At 51.0% G+C, this 20,554-nt stretch overlaps 2 protein-coding genes across 2 annotated transcripts; one reads left to right on the plus strand and one right to left on the minus strand.

The window, feature by feature from the left end:
- Window positions 1-37: 37 nt before the first annotated feature.
- On the minus strand, window positions 38-6,983 carry gemin4 (gem (nuclear organelle) associated protein 4). Its single transcript, XM_037463813.2, has 6 exons — window positions 6,441-6,983; window positions 3,737-5,728; window positions 3,321-3,477; window positions 2,969-3,239; window positions 954-1,601; window positions 38-320 (listed from the first exon to the last, which is right to left on the minus strand). The coding sequence occupies exons 1-6, from the start codon at window positions 6,460-6,462 to the stop codon at window positions 105-107; spliced, it is 3,306 nt and encodes a 1,101-aa protein (XP_037319710.2). The 5' UTR covers window positions 6,463-6,983; the 3' UTR covers window positions 38-104.
- A 69-nt stretch (window positions 6,984-7,052) lies between these two features.
- On the plus strand, window positions 7,053-9,944 carry dhrs13b.2 (dehydrogenase/reductase (SDR family) member 13b.2). The gene is made up of 8 exons (XM_037463827.2): window positions 7,053-7,203; window positions 7,485-7,661; window positions 7,732-8,016; window positions 8,136-8,465; window positions 8,563-8,919; window positions 9,010-9,102; window positions 9,210-9,229; window positions 9,443-9,944. Exons 1-8 carry the CDS (start codon window positions 7,155-7,157, stop codon window positions 9,455-9,457), a joined length of 1,326 nt encoding a protein of 441 aa, XP_037319724.2. The 5' UTR covers window positions 7,053-7,154; the 3' UTR covers window positions 9,458-9,944.
- Window positions 9,945-20,554: the final 10,610 nt, after the last annotated feature.

The following is a 20,554-nucleotide window of genomic DNA, read 5'->3' on the forward strand; positions in this document are numbered from 1 at the left end:
GAAACCGATGAAAGATTCAGTGACATTTCTGATCTTTATTCACTCAAATCCCAAACCGGTCTCCTGCTGCATGAGGAGTCCGAACCCTTCGGACCTTCTGCTCGTCACGCCGACACGAGCTGAGCGATCTTCTGCTGCAGCACGGCCTTCATCTCGGGGTCCTGCAGGTTGTCCGTGATGGTGGAGAAGAAGTGGCGCGTGTTGTCGCTCTCCAGCGGGCTGCTGCTGAGGGGGAAGGCGGCCATGACGGCCTCGTAGTGGCTGAGCACCTCCAGGCTGGACAGGAACAAGGGCTCGCTCTGGCCTCCGGGCATCATCACCTGGGGGGGGGGGGGGGGTGTAAGGTATAACAATGTATATTGAACGTTAGGAAGACTTTATCAAACTCAAGTCCAATTAAACTTTGTAGTTCATTCCTCTCATCTTGATAAAGTGGCTGCTGTTTCATGTCACATGGTACAACCACAAAATACAACTCTTTTTAAAGCTTTTGTTTTTATTCTTTATATATACACATGTCTCTGGTAGACACCTGTCAATCACTTTAGGCTCCACCCTAAAGCATCACCTGGTTTATGGTCTGTTTGACTCTAAATGAACATCATACTGTATTGAAGGAGACCATAAACTCATGTTTACTGAGGGAATAAAAAGTCATTTCCTCATAGACGTCTATGGGAGCAGAGGAGTCGCCCCCTGCTGGTCACTACACAGAAGTAGAGTCATTTCCTCATAGACGTCTATGGGAGCAGAGGAGTCGCCCCCTGCTGGTCACTACACAGAAGTAGAGTCATTTCCTCATAGACGTCTATGGGAGCAGAGGAGTCGCCCCCTGCTGGTCACTACACAGAAGTAGAGTCATTTCCTCATAGACGTCTATGGGAGCAGAGGAGTCGCCCCCTGCTGGTCAAAGTTTAGCTTTTCAGAACCGGATGTCGGTGTTAATGATGTACCTGGATGTGCTGAACGTGGCAGAAGAGCTGGCTGAGCACAAACAGGACCTCTTGGCACGGGACCGTCTCCTCCTTCTCCTCCTCTGGAGGAGTTTCCTGGAGGTCTTTGATCAAAGTGCAGGACGGGTGGAGCCCTCCGGACGCTGGCGCCTTGGGAGACGCTGGAAGAGTCAGCTTGGCTCTCACCGAGCTCATCAGGGCCCTCAGGGCGAGGGCGTACAGCCTGCCGACGTGGGCCCAGCCCTCCGCCGGCAGCCAGTCGGAGCAGCTGGACCCGCAGAGCAGCTGGAAGGCCCGCAGCAGGAGGACGGACAGGCGGAGCTCGCAGGAGAAGCTCCTCAGATCCAGCAGGGGCAGGTAGTCCACGTACTCCAGGGAGAAGGGCACGTGGAGGCGGCCCGAGGCGATCAGCTCCCTCAGGACCCCCAGCAGCCGGGTCCACTGGGAGGCGGAGCACCAGGGCAGCGTCTGGGTCAGAGCCACCAGCAGGCCTTTGCTGAACATGCCCACGTGGTCGGGCCGGCGCTGGTCCAGGGAGAGGCGGGACAGCATGGTGGCCCGCAGGGGGTCGGACACAGAGCAGCACTCCATCCAGGCCAGAAGACCCGTTCCCTGTCCGTACTGAGGCAGGTCTGAGCCCACCCAGTCCTGCAGGGAGGGGGGCGAGGTGAACAGGTGAGGTAGTTGTTGGGGGGACGGACCATCATTCACTAAATGAACATCATGCTGCATTGAAGAAGACTTGAAACTAGAGACTGAGACCATAAACTCATGTTTACAATGTTTACTGAGGGAATAAATCAAGAGAGAAGTAGAGTCATTTCCTCATTGACGTCTATGGGAGCAGAGGAGTCGCCCCCTGCTGGTCACTACACAGAAGTAGAGTCATTTCCTCATAGACGTCTATGGGAGCAGAGGAGTCGCCCCCTGCTGGTCACTACACAGAAGTAGAGTCTTTTCCTCATAGACGTCTATGGGAGCAGAGGAGTTGCCCCCTGCTGGTCACTACACAGAAGTAGAGTCATTTCCTCATAGACGTCTATGGGAGCAGAGGAGTCGCCCCCTGCTGGTCACTACACAGAAGTAGAGTAATTTCCTCATAGACGTCTATGGGAGCAGAGGAGTCGCCCCCTGCTGGTCACTATACAGAAGTAGAGTCATTTCCTCATAGACGTCTATGGGAGCAGAGGAGTCGCCCCCTGCTGGTCACTACACAGAAGTAGAGTCATTTCCTCATAGACGTCTATGGGAGCAGAGGAGTCGCCCTCTGCTGGTCACTATACAGAAGTAGAGTCATTTCCTCATAGACGTCTATGGGAGCAGAGGAGTCGCCCCCTGCTGGTCACTACACAGAAGTAGAGTCATTTCCTCATAGACGTCTATGGGAGCAGAGGAGTCGCCCCCTGCTGGTCACTACACAGAAGTAGAGTTTCCTCATAGACGTCTATGGGAGCAGAGAAGTCGCCCCCTGCTGGTCACTACACAGAAGTAGAGTCATTTCCTCATAGACGTCTATGGGAGCAGAGGAGTCGCCCCCTGCTGGTCACTACACAGAAGTAGAGTCATTTCCTCATAGACGTCTATGGGAGCAGAGGAGTCGCCCTCTGCTGGTCACTATACAGAAGTAGAGTCATTTCCTCATAGACGTCTATGGGAGCAGAGGAGTCGCCCCCTGCTGGTCACTACACAGAAGTAGAGTTTCCTCATAGACGTCTATGGGAGCAGAGAAGTCGCCCCCTGCTGGTCACTACACAGAAGTAGAGTCATTTCCTCATAGACGTCTATGGGAGCAGAGGAGTCGCCCCCTGCTGGTCACTACACAGAAGTAGAGTCATTTCCTCATAGACGTCTATGGGAGCAGAGGACCTGCACCCTTTGATTAAGACCTAATTTATCAGAAAGCCTCTCTGACTAAACCGAATAAAGAACCAGATGTTCAGACGTCCCTCTGATGACATTGCGATGTCTTAAGACCGTCTCTCTGCAGCTGAAAAGAGGCATCCAGGAGGTCCTACCTGCTCCGGTAGATCACACACCGCCAGCAGGGACGAGGGAACCTCGTTTTTGAAGTGCTCCCCCCACACGGCCTTCAGGTGGAACCGCACGGTCCAGTCCAGCTCCGCCGCTTTGTCGTAGAGCCAGAACAGAGCTCTGGACCAGCGGTCGGGCGCCGCCGCCACCTCGGCGCCCACCACCCGCCCCAGCGTGGTCAGCACCGACACCAGCAGCTCCTTGGCCTCCATGGACCAGCGGGGGACAGCGTCCTCCGGCGGCTGCTCCCAGCACCTGGCGGGGGGGTTTAGGACGGATACCCGTTGAGGTGACAGGACGCCGTGGATCCGGGGTCACGAGGACGCGCTTACAAACCTGAGAGTCTGGTTCTGCAGCTGAGCCAGAACGTAGAGGAGGGGAAAGGGGGAGCAGTCCAACGCCCAGTGGGGACGCAGGGACGCGTCCTGGACGTCCACGGACAGAGCGCTCTGGAGGACTCGCAGGCTCAGCTCTACGCCCAAGGGGCTGCGGCCTGAAGACACGAAGAAGAACGTTGGGTAAGAAAGAGGTGGACGGCTCTAGTAGAGACCTGTCAATCATGTGTAGCCCCGCCCTAAAGCATCCCCTGCATTAATGTACATGGACAGTATTTCACTAGATGAACATGCTGTGTGGAAGAAGACTTTAAACTAGTTTACAATGTTTACTGAGGGAATAAACCAGAGGAGACCCCCCCCCCCCCACTACAACAGTAATAAGGAAAATGTCTGAACATATCCGAGGACACTCACCCGCTGTGGAGATGTTCGGCAGGACGAAGACGTTCACCACCTCCCGAGGAGCCAGAAAGCTCCACCCCTCTTCTTCCTGTCCCTCGACCGGCGCCATCAGGAGGCCCAGGAACCCCAGCAGCTGCTCCTCGTCATTGGCCGACAGCGATTTGGACCCGATCGTCTCCCGGAGACACCTGCAGAGCAGGGCGCCGCCACCCGGGCCGCCGCCGCCCTCTGCCTCCACGTCCTCCACCGCCGCACCCCCGCCCTGACCTCGCAGTCCGTGCAGCTGCTGCAGGATTTGGGCCATGAGGGAGAAGGCGCCCTTGTTGAAAACAGCCGAGTGGCAACAAGCCTTCAAGGTCGCTTGCGGGTTCTGAAAAGCCACCCTGGCGACCAGCGAGACGGCCGTGTTCAGGTTGCCCCGCGCCGCCATGGCTCCGCCTCCTTGGATGATGCAGTTGAAGGCCATGTTCAGCTCCTGCTCGAACCCCTGGGTCACGGCGGCGGGGGCGGAGCCGCCGAAAAGCCCCCCGCCGGGCCGCCTCAGCGCGGCCGCCAGCGCGGCGTTCCTGTCTTTCAAAGACAGGGCGGAGAAAACGTCCGCCGCGACCTTCGTCAGCCTCCTGCACTGGGCCGCGTCGGCGCCATCGGCCCGGAGTTTGTCCTCGAGGGCGGAGGTCACCTGCAGCAGGGCGTCGAGCCGCTGGAAGGCCTCCTGGTTCCTCTCCAGGCAGTCGGTCCACAGGACGTCTCGCGCGGCCCACGTCCTCTCGCTGGCGAACAGCAGCGCCACGTCCCGGTAGCCGTCCAGCCGGTGGTCGACGACGGCCGCCGCGACCCTGGCGCTCAGGTCGGGGCGGCTCTCCGCGGGGGGGGGCGGAGCCAGAGACTCCAGCAGAGCTCGCAGCGCTTCCTTCTCTCCGCCGTCCGTCTCGGTCACGTCTGCTTTCTTTAGAGCCGCCAGGACCCTCCGGACACTTCGCTCCAGCCGGAGCGCCGAGCGGCTCGGCTTGGAGCCGCCGCCGCACGCCGCCAGGAGCCCGCCGTCCCGCCAAAACTGAGCGACTTCTGTTACGATCGCCAGCGCTTCGGCGAGCTTCATGCGGGCGGGTTCAAAGCGGGAAGGCGCGTGGGAAGCTCGCACGTCTCTCTGGGCCTCGCGGATAAGTTCGGGGGTCAGCTCCTCCTCGCTCTGCTCTGAGATGGCGAGGACCTCACACAGGAGGCGCAGCTTCTCTTCGGCGGGGAGCGCGGCCCGGTCCGCCAGGAAGGACGTGTAGAGAGCGTCGAGGGAGACGCACAGGGCGCGGAGGCAGAGCTCTGCCGTGGACACCTGACCTTTTAGGTCTCTAAGTGCATGCAAGAGAATGTGAAGGACATCGGAGGACGGCGGCGATGGCGGCGGATCAGACGCGTCCAGCTTCAACCTCTTGGCGGCCTGGGGGGACGCGGCGGAAGCCTCCGACACGAGGCGAGCAAACTGTCTGGCGAACGCGGCCTCCGCGGTGTCCTCGGCGCCGGCTTCCCGCTCATCTCCGCCTTTCCACAGCTCCCACCACACCTCCAGGAAGAGGCCCACGTCGTCCTCGCCGCTGGGGCCGCCGCTCACGTGTCGCGCCAAGCTCTCCAGCTCGCCGCGGACCTGAGCGCCAGGGAGCGCCGCCAGGAAGCGGGCGAATATCCCAGCGGTCGCCGTCGACTTCACCACCTCCAGCAGGACGACGCGGTTGAGCTGCGGGAGGCCGTTCTGGAGGGGGAAGAAAGGGTTGTCCCTCCAGGACGTCTCCACGTCCTCCCCGGTCTCCCCGCACAGCACCTTCAGCCACACGGAACTGACCAGCGTCTTCAGCCAGGCGCCGGGCGGCTCCTCCCCTCCGCTGACGTCTCGGAGCGCCTCCAGGACGGGACGTCCCACCCTGCTCCAGTCGGCCTTCTGAAGGGAGGACAGGGACGAGGGGACACACAGCTTATCTGCCAGGAGGAAGGCACCTTGGAGACGCGCCGTATCTGGAAGCAGAAGACAAAGAGACGGGAACATTTCGTTGGTTCGCATTTTAACTCTTTAAGCTCCTGCAGGCAGGAAGTCTTTCAACTAAATAAGAAGTTCATCCCGGGTTAAATAATGCTGTAAATAGTGTTCATGTGAAACATTTGGTCTATAAAAAAAGAAAAGCTTTGTCCAAATCTAAAAATGTTTGACGTGGCAGGTTCTAAACCATTAAACTAGAGTTTATGAAAGTAATTATGAACTATTATTAAGTTGGAGGGAAGCTTGATCCATAGATCAACAGGGAATTAATCAATACATGGGATCAATCATTAATGTTTTTGATAGTTGGAAGTCATTTTTTCAATTTGGCGTAATACTGTAATTCATAAAATGGATTTTCCTGAGAGTCTGTCATCTTCTGTCAAAATAAAAAAAACGCAGAAAAATACTGTGTTCTTTCAGCGCAAATTAAAACGAATCAACGCAGCAAAGACCGGAAAGAGAACAGCTGCAAATAAAACATTTAACTAACATCACATCTTCAATAAAACCCTTTTTATGGAGGAAAATAGTGAAAACAAACAAGGCCACTTCACATGTTTCAACCTACAAAGCTTACTGCAACAAGTTGAGCCAAATATTTGATAGGAATACAAATAAATAATCAAAACAGATGAGAGGACAGCTGATGGTTTGTTTAAGAACTAAAGTGATGTTACAGAACTTTACCTTGGTTCATCTTCAGCGTCATGGCTGCAGAATGAAGCTAAAAGCTAGTTAGCTCGTTTGCTAGTTTTCAGTTGGCGTCCATTAACTGTTCCACCTTGTGACATTAAACTTTCTCTCTAGTCATTTTTAATCAATGGTGCGAAAAAACGGAAAACGGAGGCAAGTCGAAGACATGATTCGCTTTTTTAACACGTTTTCCCAGTTTCGTATAAAGCGCTTCCGCCATGTCAACAAGAAGGACCCGCTCTGACGTCACAGCGCCCCTGCCGGATGGCGGCGGTACTGCAGGTGTTCCGGCGTACAAGAACAAAACAAATCTTGTTGAATAATGTTTATGTCCATGATGAAACAGCGCCGTGAATGTTTCTAGAGCAGCAACTAAAGTTGTTTTTTTACTTTCAGCTTGGATTCCTCGTATTTAAATGTAACTGGTCACACACTGGTTTACACCATATTCACAGCCATGACTCATTTAACAACATCTATAACACAAACAATGTATCGTTTGTTAATATCCTAGTTTCATTATATACAGTGTCCGTTTAAAAGAAAAAGACTGTTATATTTGATCCGTCCAACATGTGACGCAAGAGGCAAGCCAAGCAGCTTTTTTTTTCCCGAGAAGCGAAAGTGAAAGTACATTTTCAAAACGTGAACAGCTCGAACAGCTCGTTGTTTCGGCGACAAGGAGATGACTTCTACCAATGAATATTAATGATGAGTCCGATCTTAACGATCCTCAGCTACGTGTGTCTGTGTGCAGGTAAGATGTCGTATTCGGGTTTGTTACAGATTGTGTTGTTTTAAAAGCTTGTGTCAAAGAAACAAACTAAACTAATACTGTACTGTACAGTACTATACTTTACTAATACGGTACTGTACAGTACTATACTTTACTAATACGGTACTAAACTATACTCATACTGTACTATACTATACTGATACTGTACTACACCACACTAGTACTGTACTATACTACACTAATGTAATAATAATGAAGCCCACAGTATCCTGTATGAAATATCGACGGATCTTCCCTCTCAGGTGTGCAGAGCGTCCACCAGGTGTCATGGCTGCCCTGCCACTTCACCGACGAGCACGTCTTCCTCGACGCCGATGGCCACACCCGGACTGAGCACGTCCCCCGGGACGCCGTGCTGCAGTTTGGCCCTACAGGAAACCCCCCCGCCAACCCACGTGCCGTCACCTTCCTGGTCACCGGTAGGTCATAACGGGGGAGGGAGGGAGAGAGAGAGAGAGAAGCAGAGCGTCCTGACAGGTTCTGTTCCAGGGTCTAAGTTGGACCTGCGGCGGTTCCTGGAGGGCGCGGAGGCGGAGCAGCTGGAGTGCGAGCTGCGGCGGTACAGCACCAAGGGGGTCCACGACATCAGCTGGCCGGTCCAGGGGGCGGGGGGGCAGGAGCACAACCGCTGGTTCAGCTGCACCCTCGGACACGCCAACGGCCTGTTCAAGGTCACGGGCTTCCTCAGACACCCGTCGGACCTCCCCCCCCCGGAGCGCCAGGAATACCACAGCTGGCCCGCCATCGGGGACGGGGAGACTCTCGTGACGTCAGGTGAAACCAGGACGCCACGCAGCGCGACATCAAACTCCTGAACGCATCACAACTCATGAATCAGATCGTCCTCCAAAGGCACCTTTGTCTCGCTCTGACCCGCCTCTCCGTGTCCACAGTCGCCATGGTCATCAAAACCCAACCTCCTGCGGTGCGAGCCGCACTGGGCTCCGCGCAGAAGCTCCACTGCCGGTTCTCCGTGGACCACAAAGGACCCAACGCGACCGTGGAGTGGCACCGGCGGCGCCGCGGCGAGGTCACCCGCCTCTTCAGCCACGCCGCCCGCTCGGGTGTCGCCGCGGGCGGCGGCGTGGCCCTGAGGGGCCTCGCGAGCGGGGACGCCTCCTACGACCTCCCCTTCGCCGAGGTGAGGAGCGAGGCCTCCTACATCTGCTCGGTGTCGGTGCCGCCGCTGCTCGGCTCTCTGGAGATTGACCTGCACATCGAAGGCAAGGAGCTAACGGCGTCCGCGCGCTTCCTGCGCTTATTGAGGGACTTCACCATCAGTCTGTAAACCACCCCCCCCCCCCCCCCCTTTCTCCTCAGAGGCCCCCCGCGTCTCCCTCAACATCGGACCCGCCCTCTCGCTGCCGGAGGGCGGCGAGCAGAAGGTTTCCTGCCACGCAGAGGGCTACTACCCTCTGGACGTGGAGATTGTCTGGCACGTCCAGGACGCGGCGGCGGCGGCGGCATCGGGCCGGCGGGTCGGCGCCCCCCTCCCGAAGGAGCTCCAGAACGTCCTGCTGTCCAGCCACAGGCACAACCAGGACCAGACGTACTCGCTGACCTCCTTCTTCTACCTCGAGGCGCGGGCCGAGGCCTCCGGGAGGCTGTTCACCTGCAGCGTCTCCCATCCGGCCCTCAGGATGCCCGTGAAGAAGAGCTTCGTGCTGACCGTGGAGGGTGAGCGCCCCCCCCCCCCCTCCCCCCCCAGTACCTCCCCAGGGAGGAGGTGCCCTAGTCCTGACGGCCATGTTTGTCTCCTGTCTGCAGAGAGCAGTGATTGGATGCTGAAGCTGCTCGGCGGCCTGGTGCTCGTCTCCCTGCTGTCCGTCCTGTTCCTGCTGCTGAGTTACCTGCACTCAGGTGAGCACACACCCAACAACACAGGATTACTATATTGGTATTAATATTATTATTATTATTATATTGTGTTATGTCAAGAGAGTCATTATCATTTCTTTTCTTCACAGCAAGACGACGCTTTGTGCAGGTGAGACGACATGAAAAAAAACAGAATGAATTCAAACAATGTCGTCAATGCAAAACAATATTTAATCTCTACGTGTGTGTGTGTGTGTGTGTGTGTCTGTGTGTGTCTGTGTGTGTGTGTGTGTGTGTGTGTGTGTGTGTGTGTGTGTCTGTGTGCGTGTGTGTGTGTGTGTGTGTGTCTGTGTGTGTGTGTGTGTGTGTGTGTCCTGAGCAGAAGAAGCCGTACTGAGCAGCGAAGGAGGACTCACTCAAGTTTGCTTTTTGTCTGTTTTGGGAGTTTCAGTGAAACTAAATGTGTGTTTTTTTTTATGCTTCGATTCAGCTCGTGGTAAAGAAATAACTTAAGTACCTGACTGGTATCAATACACATTATTCAACTGTGTCAAATGCAGTTATTTGCAGGTGTTCTGATCCACTGTTTAAATTATTTTAAAATATGTAAATATTGTATCATTGAAAATGTTAGTTATTTTCCATCAGAATGTGATTAACGACTCATGAATAAAAAACCAATCACTTTACGTCCAATGTTAATAATTATTATAACTTTATTTTCTTTGCCAGGCTGCAAAAGCAAAGCAGCAAAACCACAGAAAGATGAACACAGGAAAAACTAAGCAAAGTAAAGATCAACATCAAAGCAGTGGCTTCCATAAGAACAGAGTAAGATCAAATCAAAATAATATAATACCTTGAAGCAGTGAAACAATGACGTCACATTAAAGCCAGTTCGTTAAAATGGGTTTTAATGAATTGTTTTTTTTTTAACGTTTTAACAAAAGCTGGAACTGAATCCATTAAATATAGATTCCTAATGTCCTCAGACAGGTTTCAACCATCAGAAGTTACACCTGATCTGATCTGACCTAACCTGTTTTTTTTTAATCAAAACTCAAGCAGAAAGCCAAATGGAGCCATAAAACATATTTAAAGCATTGCATATTTTACCCCTTTTTTGGGGGAGGTTTGAGCTCCCAAAGGAGACAAAAGCTTCAGAACCCGCGTGGTCACACGATGATGCGTTCAGGTGCACAAGTCATGCTTTTCAGCAGTCATCTCAAGATGACTGCTGAAATGAAAACAAGTCTCCAGTCGTCCAGTTAAACTTTCCCTCATCTGAGAGCATCCACGTAGACTTTAGTACCTTCAGCACGTAGTTTAGGATCAAGTGTTGTTTAACTCCGATGTCTCAGCTGTTTAATCGACATTAAAATGCAACGAACAGAACCATGAAAGACTTGGAAAGGCATCAGGCCCAGAGCAGCTTTTCTCTTGTTTTTTGATGCATTTTGTTTCTGGGGTGAGACATTCTGAAGTTAAAGCCGGGGTTCCTGAGTGTTTCTAATGAGAGACACGGAGAGCAGAGAGCTTTTTTACAAGAGGCTTTGAGCTCCAAACTACTGAGTGTTCGGGTCTGGGCTTTTCTAAACGTTCCAAGAATTATGCTTCTTCTGAAGAGACGATTCAGGAGGAAATCCCCCCCATTTCTCCCTCTGTGTAGTGACCAGCAGGGGGCGACTCCTCTGCTCCCATAGACGTCTATGAGGAAATTACTCTACTTCTGTGTAGTGACCAGCAGGGGGCGACTCCTCTGCTCCCATAGACGTCTATGAGGAAATGACTCTACTTCTGTGTAGTGACCAGCAGGGGGCGACTCCTCTGCTCCCATAGACGTCTATGAGGAAATTACTCTACTTCTGTGTAGTGACCAGCAGGGGGCGACTCCTCTGCTCCCATAGACGTCTATGAGGAAACGACTCTACTTCTGTGTAGTGACCAGCAGGGGGCGACTCCTCTGCTCCCATAGACGTCTATGAGGAAATGACTCTACTTCTGTGTAGTGACCAGCAGGGGGCGACTCCTCTGCTCCCATAGACGTCTATGAGGAAATGACTCTACTTCTGTGTAGTGACCAGCAGGGGGCGACTCCTCTGCTCCCATAGACGTCTATGAGGAAATTACTTCTCTCTTGATTTATTCCCTCAGTAAACATTGTAAACATGAGTTTATGGTACAGCATAATAACCCAAACAACAACATGATGGATCCTGTAATCCAGGATTGCGGCTGCAAAATGTCAGAACTCAAAGCTTCAAAAGGTCACCAAACCAACGGGTGATGTCACCAAGATGACGCGCTCTTCTCATACACAGCACCAGTCAAAGGTACGGACACATAGTCTCATTTAATTCTATGAGAAAATCCAAACTCTCAATAGTGCTGTACGACCTTTGCTCAATCCTAGAATACTGTGGGAATGTTCTTTATCTGGCAGGCAACCCAAATAAAGAAGTAATTAGAATAGGCAGAAATCTTGGCTGAGGCCTCTTCAGTGGAAAGAAAGGTCTATATTTGTACCATTCTTTTGGGACGGGTTTATAGTTACAGTGTCAACCTCTGCTGGGAACACATCGCTCCTTCACAACCAAACAGAACCCGTCAACAACATGCCATGGAAGATTACTCCTGAGAAACAGATGAACACAACACGTTTCACGTTTCTGTTACAGTGACTTCGTCCAGCCAAAGATCTCTGGGACGATAAGCCTGTTTATGAGGGAGAGGGGGGAGAGGGGGGGGGGGTTCTGCTGTAGATACAGTGAGCCGCACGCACTCCGACCCCCGGTGTGGTAACCGGGCGAGGAACAAGCAGCTCGGCACGTCGCAGGAGGCTGGAGGAGGTTTCGTTCTTATCCAGGAATTCCTGATGAGGCAGGTAACAGATGCGTGGGTTTTGCTTCAAACCAGACGGACTCATAGACTGTAAATCAGTGCTCGTGGTCATGGAGACGTCACATGACTTGGGGACCGATGTCATCAGGGCTCGAGTTCGGCCTTTTTGTCATTGCCATCTTAAACTTTTGCAACGGATGAAAAGGAAGTGGCCATATTTGGACTGAGGAAGAGTGACAGAGAGACACTGTAAACATGAAGGCTCTGTTAGAGACCTGTCAATCAGCGTGTAGCCCCGCCCTAAAGCATCCCCTCTTTATGGTCTGTTTGACTCTAAATAGACATTGGATCATTCACTAAATGAACATCATGCTGTATTGAAGAAGACTTGGGACCAGAGGAGTCGCCCCCTGCTGGTCACTACACAGAAGTAGAGTCGTTTCCTCATAGACGTCTATGGGAGCAGAGGAGTCGCCCCCTGCTGGTCACTACACAGAAGTAGAGTCATTTCCTCATAGACGTCTATGGGAGCAGAGGAGTCGCCCCCTGCTGGTCACTACACAGAAGTAGAGTCATTTCCTCATAGACGTCTATGGGAGCAGAGGAGTCGCCCCCTGCTGGTCACTACACAGAAGTAGAGTCATTTCCTCATAGACGTCTATGGGAGCAGAGGAGTCGCCCCCTGCTGGTCACTACACAGAAGTAGAGTCATTTCCTCATAGACGTCTATGGGAGCAGAGGAGTCGCCCCCTGCTGGTCACTACACAGAAGTAGAGTCATTTCCTCATAGACGTCTATGGGAGCAGAGGAGTCGCCCCCTGCTGGTCAGGGGAGAGAATGCAGCTTTAATGAACTTTATTTGAGAGGCGTGATTCAATAGTGCCGTAATAGTTTGGCCCGACACAACCCCATGCATCTGTGAAATAAAACACATTATGGAAGAGTTGGATGGTGCTCCTGTTGGCGACTAATCCAGCTCTGATGTCCGATCAAACCTCTGCAGCCCCCCTGTGAACCGTCTCCGCCGAGGCTCTCCTCCAGCGTTATAAATCCTTTTCCAAGAACTGCCCTTCATGTTATTAGGCCCTCGCTCAGGCCTCGGCTATCTGCAGAAGGAACCCCTCGGGGTGCTTCCCCCCCTGGGGAGCATGAGCGCGCTCAAGACGCCGCTCCGCTGACATTCGGTCCATTCGCTACGTGTCTGAGGTTCTGCACAGCGACCCCCCCCCCCCCCCCCGCCTACTGCAGCAAACGGTAACTCAAACTCAGTGGAAACTTCACACCGAGGGCCTCGAAGGCCTGGCCTGTGTGTGTCTGTGCGTGTGTCACATTACTACACGCACAGAGAAGATCCACGCAGGGCCTCGTCTCTGCTCGTCTTATTCCTTCCTCTGACCTTGGAGCAACAAACACGTCTGGTGAGGGCCGGCCTTCGGGCTCGGTTCTGCTGATCCGACGTGACAGACCTGGAATAACAGCCGACCGCTCTGCAGCACAAAGGGTGTTTGGAAAAGCAAAGCAGCTAATTCTGATATGTCCAAACCCCCAGCCTGCTTCTCTCGTGAGGTCAGGCTGTGCTAAGTCTCAACAAGTGGTGAACCCCCCCCCCCAACCCCCAACCCCCCCTCCTGAAGGGCCGGCAGCAGCAGCATGAGGCGATGAGCTCATTCATGCCGCTCTGCTGCTTTGGGTTTTTCAAGCACAGTTGCATAAGAGAGCGAGAGTGAAATATGATTTATGCGCCGTGCTGCAAACCAACATTTAAGTGGGCTCGTAAAACCGATGTGTCATCACATCGCCATGCAGAGCCCTCACAGGGAAGGTATATATATATATATATATATACACATTACACGTGGTACATGGCTTTGTGACGAGCTGTCAGAAACACAAAGAGGTTCATAGGGGGACGTTGGGGAGATTTGTTTCATATTGCAATTAATCACTAAGAGTATTTTTAACTTTCATTACTTCTTCTGTTTCTGTTTACATGGAAAAAAGTGGGCATAACTGTGATAGTGTGTGTGTGTGTGTCCTTGTTAACCCTCTTTCACATAGACAGTATATTAAGTCCTGCTCCTCTATGGGAATAAAACAGTATGACACACTCAGAAGGACAAACACAAAATTACAAAACAATTAATCTGCATGTCCAACATTTTTTAAGTATCCAAAGGTTTTACCAATGTTGAAACAAGGCTTCAGGTCATGATTCACATTTCAGTTTGAAGAGGTTAAGGTTCGTCGAGGAAGCTGTTGGGGCGTCTCCATGGCGACGACGCTCCGCTTGGTCGGTTGGCGGTAACGCAGGTTGGTGAGAGTGAAGAGGTCCGTCTCACCTGCAGCTGAAGAACCTCAACCACGCCTCCTCCAGTCATCCACAAGAAGCCCTTCCTCCTCCTCTTCATCGCTCATCCGAGGACACGCCCTCCATCCGAAATCTAAGAAATACAAGACTCCCTCCAACCCGCTTCATCTCTGTGAACCAGCATCCCCCCGCACGGCGTACGCTATAATTTAGAAGCAGACGTCCAAATGCTGCCCCCCCCCCCCCCTCCTCCCCCGAGGCTCATTTCACGGGTAGGTGGTATCCCGGGAGGAGGCAAACGGAAGGCGGAAGGCTTTGCGGCGACCAGGCCGCTGGTCGTCTGTAACGAGGAGGCCAGATGTCGAGATGCCACCACGGGGGGGGGGGGGGGGGGGGGGGGGGGAAAGGGGCGAGAAGCAGCTCGTGTGTGTCGGCCCAGACGCCCTCGCCGCAACGACAACACTGCTGCGGATTTATTGGCTCTCCAGACCCGCTGATTAAAACTCATCCAGGATGACCTCATCTGCACCGATGGAACGGACCGAGGCCGACTGTGCGTCTTGGCGTATTAATACGACTAAACAACCCTCTCCTGTTTCTCCCTGTGCGTCTTGTTCTGCGTCTTCACACACGAGTGGTTTCTGTTTGTTGGCTTCACTTATAATGCACACGTGGTCAAAACAGTTTACAACACGGAGGAGGTCCGTCAATCCCGCTTCGACCCAAACAGGAAGTGAATTTGGACACTTTTGTTTGTTGGCAGTTACCAGAGATTTTCAACAAAAGGTCTTTGGGTTTACGAAGCCGCCTTGGTGACGTTGTCATGGAGACGTTACCAAGATGGAGATTTTACCAGCCTGGATCGCACCCGTCGCCGACCAAGGGAAAAAGGAAGTGACCATATTTGGCCGCGGGAGGAGTGGCTTAGAGACGCCGTGTACGTCTCTCGTAGAGACCTGTCAATCACTGTGTGGCCCCGCCCTGAAGCACCTGCTTCATGCGTCTATTTGAGTCTAAATGGACGTTGCTTTCACCTCTGAGATGATGAGTCTCTACGACACGTCGGAGTGTCTTTTTAACGACTTTGTACCATTGATTGAAGACCAAGAACACAACAGCAGACAATAATTATTACAACTGAGCGCAGACTTTGACCGTTTGTCACATTTACACGTTTAGACTTAACGACCTGCTCCTCAACCCGACTTGTGAAAGATTCCTTAATGAAAATAAGCAACTTGCAGGTGTGTGCGTCACATGTTCAGCTTCTCACCTCGGGGGGGGGGGGGGGGGGAGATTTATTCTGAAAGGTGTTTTATTCGTGTGCTTTACAGCTTCAACATGGGGATAAAATGTGCAGATGTTCGGGGGTCCTGATAACTCTTTGTAAACTGAATAAATACATCTGTTTTCAATCCCAAGGTTGTGTAACAACTGGGTTCATGTTGTGTCTGTGACACGTTACATTGAATCACTACATCGATGGTGACCAGATGGCCCATGTTTTATTTCTCATAGTTTCTGATTTATTGTCTGTTTACTGTCACACTGGGAGGCTGCTCGAGGAAGGGCGTCCTTGTGGATTTGGACTTGAGTCCCGCAGAGAAGTTTTTGAATGTATTTTCCTCTTTTAGCTTGAATTGCTTCTGAATTTCCTGACTTCTCTCCTTCTCTCCTCTGAGTGATTTGGTTTTCACTCATAATACACATGTTTCTGTTTTCTAAATATTTAACCGATCTCTGCATTAACTCAAATAAGTTTAAGCTTGACTTTCATTGTTTATCATTTTCCGGAATGCACAGTTAAATTTGAAATGGGCTTTTAACACAGTGCTCAACGCACTGTGAAGCAGTTATGTCTCTTTATTGAACAGGAATGTCCTAAAGCATCTCCTGCTTTATGGTCTGTTTGACTCTACATGGAGCATCATTCACTAAATGGACATCATGCTGTAAGTAGAGTCATTTTCTCATAGACCTTAGAGAGAATACAGGTTTAGGACATGAAGCATTGACTTTGCTTGGTACAAACCTACAAATTATGTTTCCTTTAAAATGTCATTTTCTTAACCTCTGTTAATATAAATATGTAAACAGCTGATGTTAAACGGTACTTTGTTCCTGTGAAACAGATGGTTTTCATTTCAGAAGGTATTCGTGTGTCTCAGCAACAGTGACTCAGCAGTTTAACAACAACCAGATCACATTATTAGTTGAACTTATGACATCAGGGCTTTCTTTACTGTAATTGATTCATTTAATCCGATGTTTACTATTCATCCTATTTCAGCCTAATTTTTCATTAAATTCCTTCAAATGATTGATGTCTTTTATTTAGAGTTGCGATGAAAGAATTTACATCAGGTTATTTTTCTCCATCTTTTAAAACACACCACCCGAGATGATGTTTGCCAGACGGCTTATTGTTGGAATACTGGCAGCCAGAGGTGTTCCTGGGAGGAGAGCAGACGCCAACAAGTACCCAAAACAAAGTTCAGCCTTTGAATAAACACATCCAGGAATTCCATCACATCATTAAACTCATCCAGGAATTTGTATGAACTCCTCGGAGCCATGATTAACATTTCACATGGACGGCATATCTGTAGCTGTGCTGCTCTCAAACAGCTCTGCATTCTTCTGCCAGCGTTTGCATCTGCATGTAAAGTGTGTGTGTGCGTGTGCGCGTGTGTGTGTCTGTCACATTGTGTAAAGCGGCGGTCTGTAACCAGCAGTCAGGGTGAGGGGAAGTGTAAAAAGAGGGTACGGTTAGTGGTGATGACCACACCGGTGTCGGGTGTTCTCATGTCCTCCCGGAGGTAGTTTGGGGACCCGTTTCAGGTGAGGTATTTGTTGGTGGGATTGTGGGTGAGATACGGTTGGGAAAGGTCTGGGATTTGAGGAAAAGTAACGCAAGTCAATGCATTGTCCCCAAAAGTAGTGAGAACCAGCGTGTGCTTACGTGCGGCCACTTACACCCCTTCAGAGATGCTGTATTGGGGGATGTGGATAATGGCGTAGAGGAAATTATAGAGGCCCAAAGCAGAATGTGGTTGAGCTCGGCATCTGTGGCTGTGCAGTTTAACTATGCTCATAGTAGCGTACCTATAATTAACATCTTAATTATAAACAGCTAATTCCCACAGGACCCTCACATAATTCCCTTAAATGTAGGACAGAATTATCCTTTCATGTTGCCAGATGTGAAATGAAAGAAATGTGTCAGAATAAAAGAATCCAGCAACGCTCAGAAGTAAAATCGCTCTCTCTTTTTGCAAGAAGAATAATTTGAATAAGATTTACATTGTGCATTTGCATGCTTCCTGGCAGCATGACGTCATGCTGGCGTCTCATGAGCTGTATCGTGCACTCATCATGCCTCCTGTGTCATCGACTCTGTCTGTGTTTGTCCGCTCTTGTTTTGACTCGTTGTGCAACATTTCGTGCAGCGGAGTTTCAGCCTCGATCTGATTAGATCTGCAGTCTCTGGGTTTCGCGGCGGTAACGTTTGGCTCCGTCTGGAGTTCAACCGGAACGCGCTGGAGCCGATGAACATACAAATGAAGCCATCGTTATCAGACTGTAGCGAGGTTCTGTGTGGTTCTGACACCTAATATCCCACTTCAATTATGCCTTAAATTATGCATGTCATGTTGGTCAATTTAAAAGACAAATGTCACAAGACTGTTAGCTTAGGACTAGAATTCTACTGGAATTGGAGAGAATTTCGCCCCAAAAGTTGCTTTAATTGAACTCTAAACTCAACCTAATGCACCCTCACCAATAACTGCTCCTAAAGAAAAAGACTTACGTGAACACATGAGGAAAGATAACGTTATATATTTAAGTGGAGCGTAGCTAGCAAAACAAGCTAAAGGGGCCGAGTGGGTAACAAACTTATTGTGCGAGTCAATGGATGCGGTTTCTTTTAAAGTGATAACGTGAAGTTAACGTGAACTAGCTAGCTTCAGGCTACGCTAACGGTAATGTTGCTGTACTCAAGTTAATTTTGAATGAAATCAGAACATGGAAATTGCCGTCAGTCTACATGTGGTCTTCAGCCTGTTAAATGGAATAAAACACAGCGTCTTTCTTTACTTTAGCAGACTACTGACAGCCGTGATATATTTCAGTCCATAAGTGTGCCGTATATCGCAAACCCCAAATGTCCTCCGGCCTCTCGCATGACCAAACTCAACCAACTCACTCTGTTGAAGACGTGGTTTCATTCCAGTGTCAACTAAACACTTTTACTGGGTTTGGGACCAGGCGAGAATAAAAAGAAGTGTGTGTGACCTCTCACGTTGGACGTTTACAACCACAGCGTCGCACAAGGAAAACATCTTGAGTCATTACGAAAACAATGAAACACCAGGATTGTGGGAAAGAGGCCTTTTGTTGTGTTGAAGACCACGATACCTGCTGACTCATGGTTACCGGAGAGCAGGCTGGTTCAATGTTACTGTATTAGAGGAGGAATACACAAACTAGTGGGCTTCTTTGTAACGTCAGCGCTGTCGGCTGGTCGCCATGTTGAGAGCCTGTTAGAGGCAATCGGAATTCTCTACATGTTGTTCACCCTTAATTAAATATTACAACCGAGCACTGTTCATGAGAAGTGGATGTCATCGTCCTGACGTCCCCCGCTGGCTTCTGGACGTCATCAAACCCTGAGTTTAGGATTTCAGATTTTAACTTTAACAGAAAATAGGAGTAACGGGAAATTCTCCACATTCAGTTGACTACGTCTTCAAAAACGTCCACTGGGAAATCAGCGTCAGTAGAGGAAAAGATCCATTTGATTTAGACCTAATAAGACACAACCGCAACGCACGTTTGTCAAAGCGTCACATGACCAGTGAGGCTGATAGCCGTGACCTCTGACCTCTACGGTGGTTTGTTGCCGTCTGTGTCTTGTACTGCCCCCCAGCAGACCCCCATTAAACCCCCCCCCAAGGTAGTGCTGAGTAAGTGTGTGAGAGAAAGAGGGATGGGAAGATGGGGGTTGTCGAGGGGGGGTAACATTTTCTGGTAAACCACCTCACCAAGACCCCCCCCCTCACCTCTTGAACGCACCATGTTGCAAACTCCGTAACACACACACACACACACACACACACAATGTTGACAGTAAGCAGGAGGTTGGAATGTTTAAGTATTTGCATGAGTCCGTCTGTTGCACACACACACACACACAGACACACACACACACACACACACACACACACACACACACTGACACACTCACACTTGCTATCTGGTGCTGAATGTTTGCTCGGTTGGGGTCCAGTTACGAGGGGGAGGGTGGTGGTCCTCAGCAGCCGGCTCGTCTCATGTGTGTTGGTTTCGTCCAATAGAACAGAAGACAAAAGAAAGCCGTCCTAGTGGAACTGTGGAAGGACTTGGACACGCTCTGTAGTTACAGAATATAAAAAAGCTGTGATAGTCATTATGAAAGTACAGGCTAGTTTGAGCGTGTGGACAGTGTGAGACCACAGACCTTCTGGTCCAAGGATGAGCCGCTTCATTTTGTGGTAATTTAGGCCTCTGGACTGAAGTGGTAGTGTCTCCTGGACCAGGGTCCCTTTAGAAAACCTCTACTGCAGGGTCTCACAGTCTGACCCTCTCAGTCCTGGTTCTGGTTCGCCCTCCGTTCCCTCCAGCTGGTCCAGCACTGCGTCCTGGGTCTCCAGAGAGGAGAAGCTCTGCTCCTGAAGGAGGAGGAGGAGGAGTCAAAGGCTTCCGGCCTTCAGGTGGCTGAGGTGAAGCCGTATCTGGGTCTGTGCGCGGTGGACCGGTCTCTTCTGGAGGCCCAGTTGGAGTCTGAGCTGAAGGAGGTTCTGGTGAACCTGCATGAGTTCATCTGCTTTCACCAGAATCAGAGCCGTTAAAGTTAAAGTGATTTTAATGACATTAACATGTAATGTAGAAACATGCCATTAGAGGAGATGGATGGAAAGACAGAGAGAGAGAGAAGGTTCCATGATGTGTTTGGTTTGGAGACCTCCTCTCGCACTCATTGCATTATTATCCCGTGTTTGTTTATGTATCTCCGTCCAAAGTGGGGAAAGAACAGATGAGCGAAAAACTGAGGGTCGAGAGACAGGAGCAGGAGGAGGAGGTGCAGGGAGAAAGTATCAGAGACAAGGAGTTCAGTTTACACAACTCAGGGATCTACCCCCCCCCCCCTCCCCTCCCCCGCCTAGCCTCGCCTCCTTCCTCCTCCCCCGCCTCCTCCCTCCTCCCTCCTCCCCTCACATCTACTACTCTTTCCGTGTCGTTTCCTCACTGCTACACCCCACCTCCCTTTTTCTTTATCTCCTCCCTCCTCCAGGGCCAGAAGAG

Source organism: Pungitius pungitius, chromosome 3 (genome assembly GCF_949316345.1).
Source record: "Pungitius pungitius chromosome 3, fPunPun2.1, whole genome shotgun sequence".
Taxonomy (NCBI): Eukaryota; Metazoa; Chordata; class Actinopteri; order Perciformes; family Gasterosteidae; genus Pungitius; species Pungitius pungitius.

Excerpts from the sequence above, each read along its gene's own strand:
- dhrs13b.2 (XM_037463827.2), top strand. The coding sequence starts at position 7,155 with ATGATGAGTCCGATCTTAACGATCCTCAGCTACGTGTGTCTGTGTGCA. Across the intron at positions 8,920-9,009 it reads CTTCGTGCTGACCGTGGAGG|AGAGCAGTGATTGGATGCTG; the intron begins GTGAGCGCCCCC and ends TCCTGTCTGCAG. Across the intron at positions 9,103-9,209 it reads GCTGAGTTACCTGCACTCAG|CAAGACGACGCTTTGTGCAG; the intron begins GTGAGCACACAC and ends TTTTCTTCACAG.
- gemin4 (XM_037463813.2), bottom strand. The coding sequence starts at position 6,462 with ATGACGCTGAAGATGAACCAAG. Across the intron at positions 3,478-3,736 it reads GCCGAACATCTCCACAGCGG|GCCGCAGCCCCTTGGGCGTA; the intron begins GTGAGTGTCCTC and ends TCGTGTCTTCAG. Across the intron at positions 1,602-2,968 it reads TGTGTGATCTACCGGAGCAG|GACTGGGTGGGCTCAGACCT; the intron begins GTAGGACCTCCT and ends CCCTCCCTGCAG.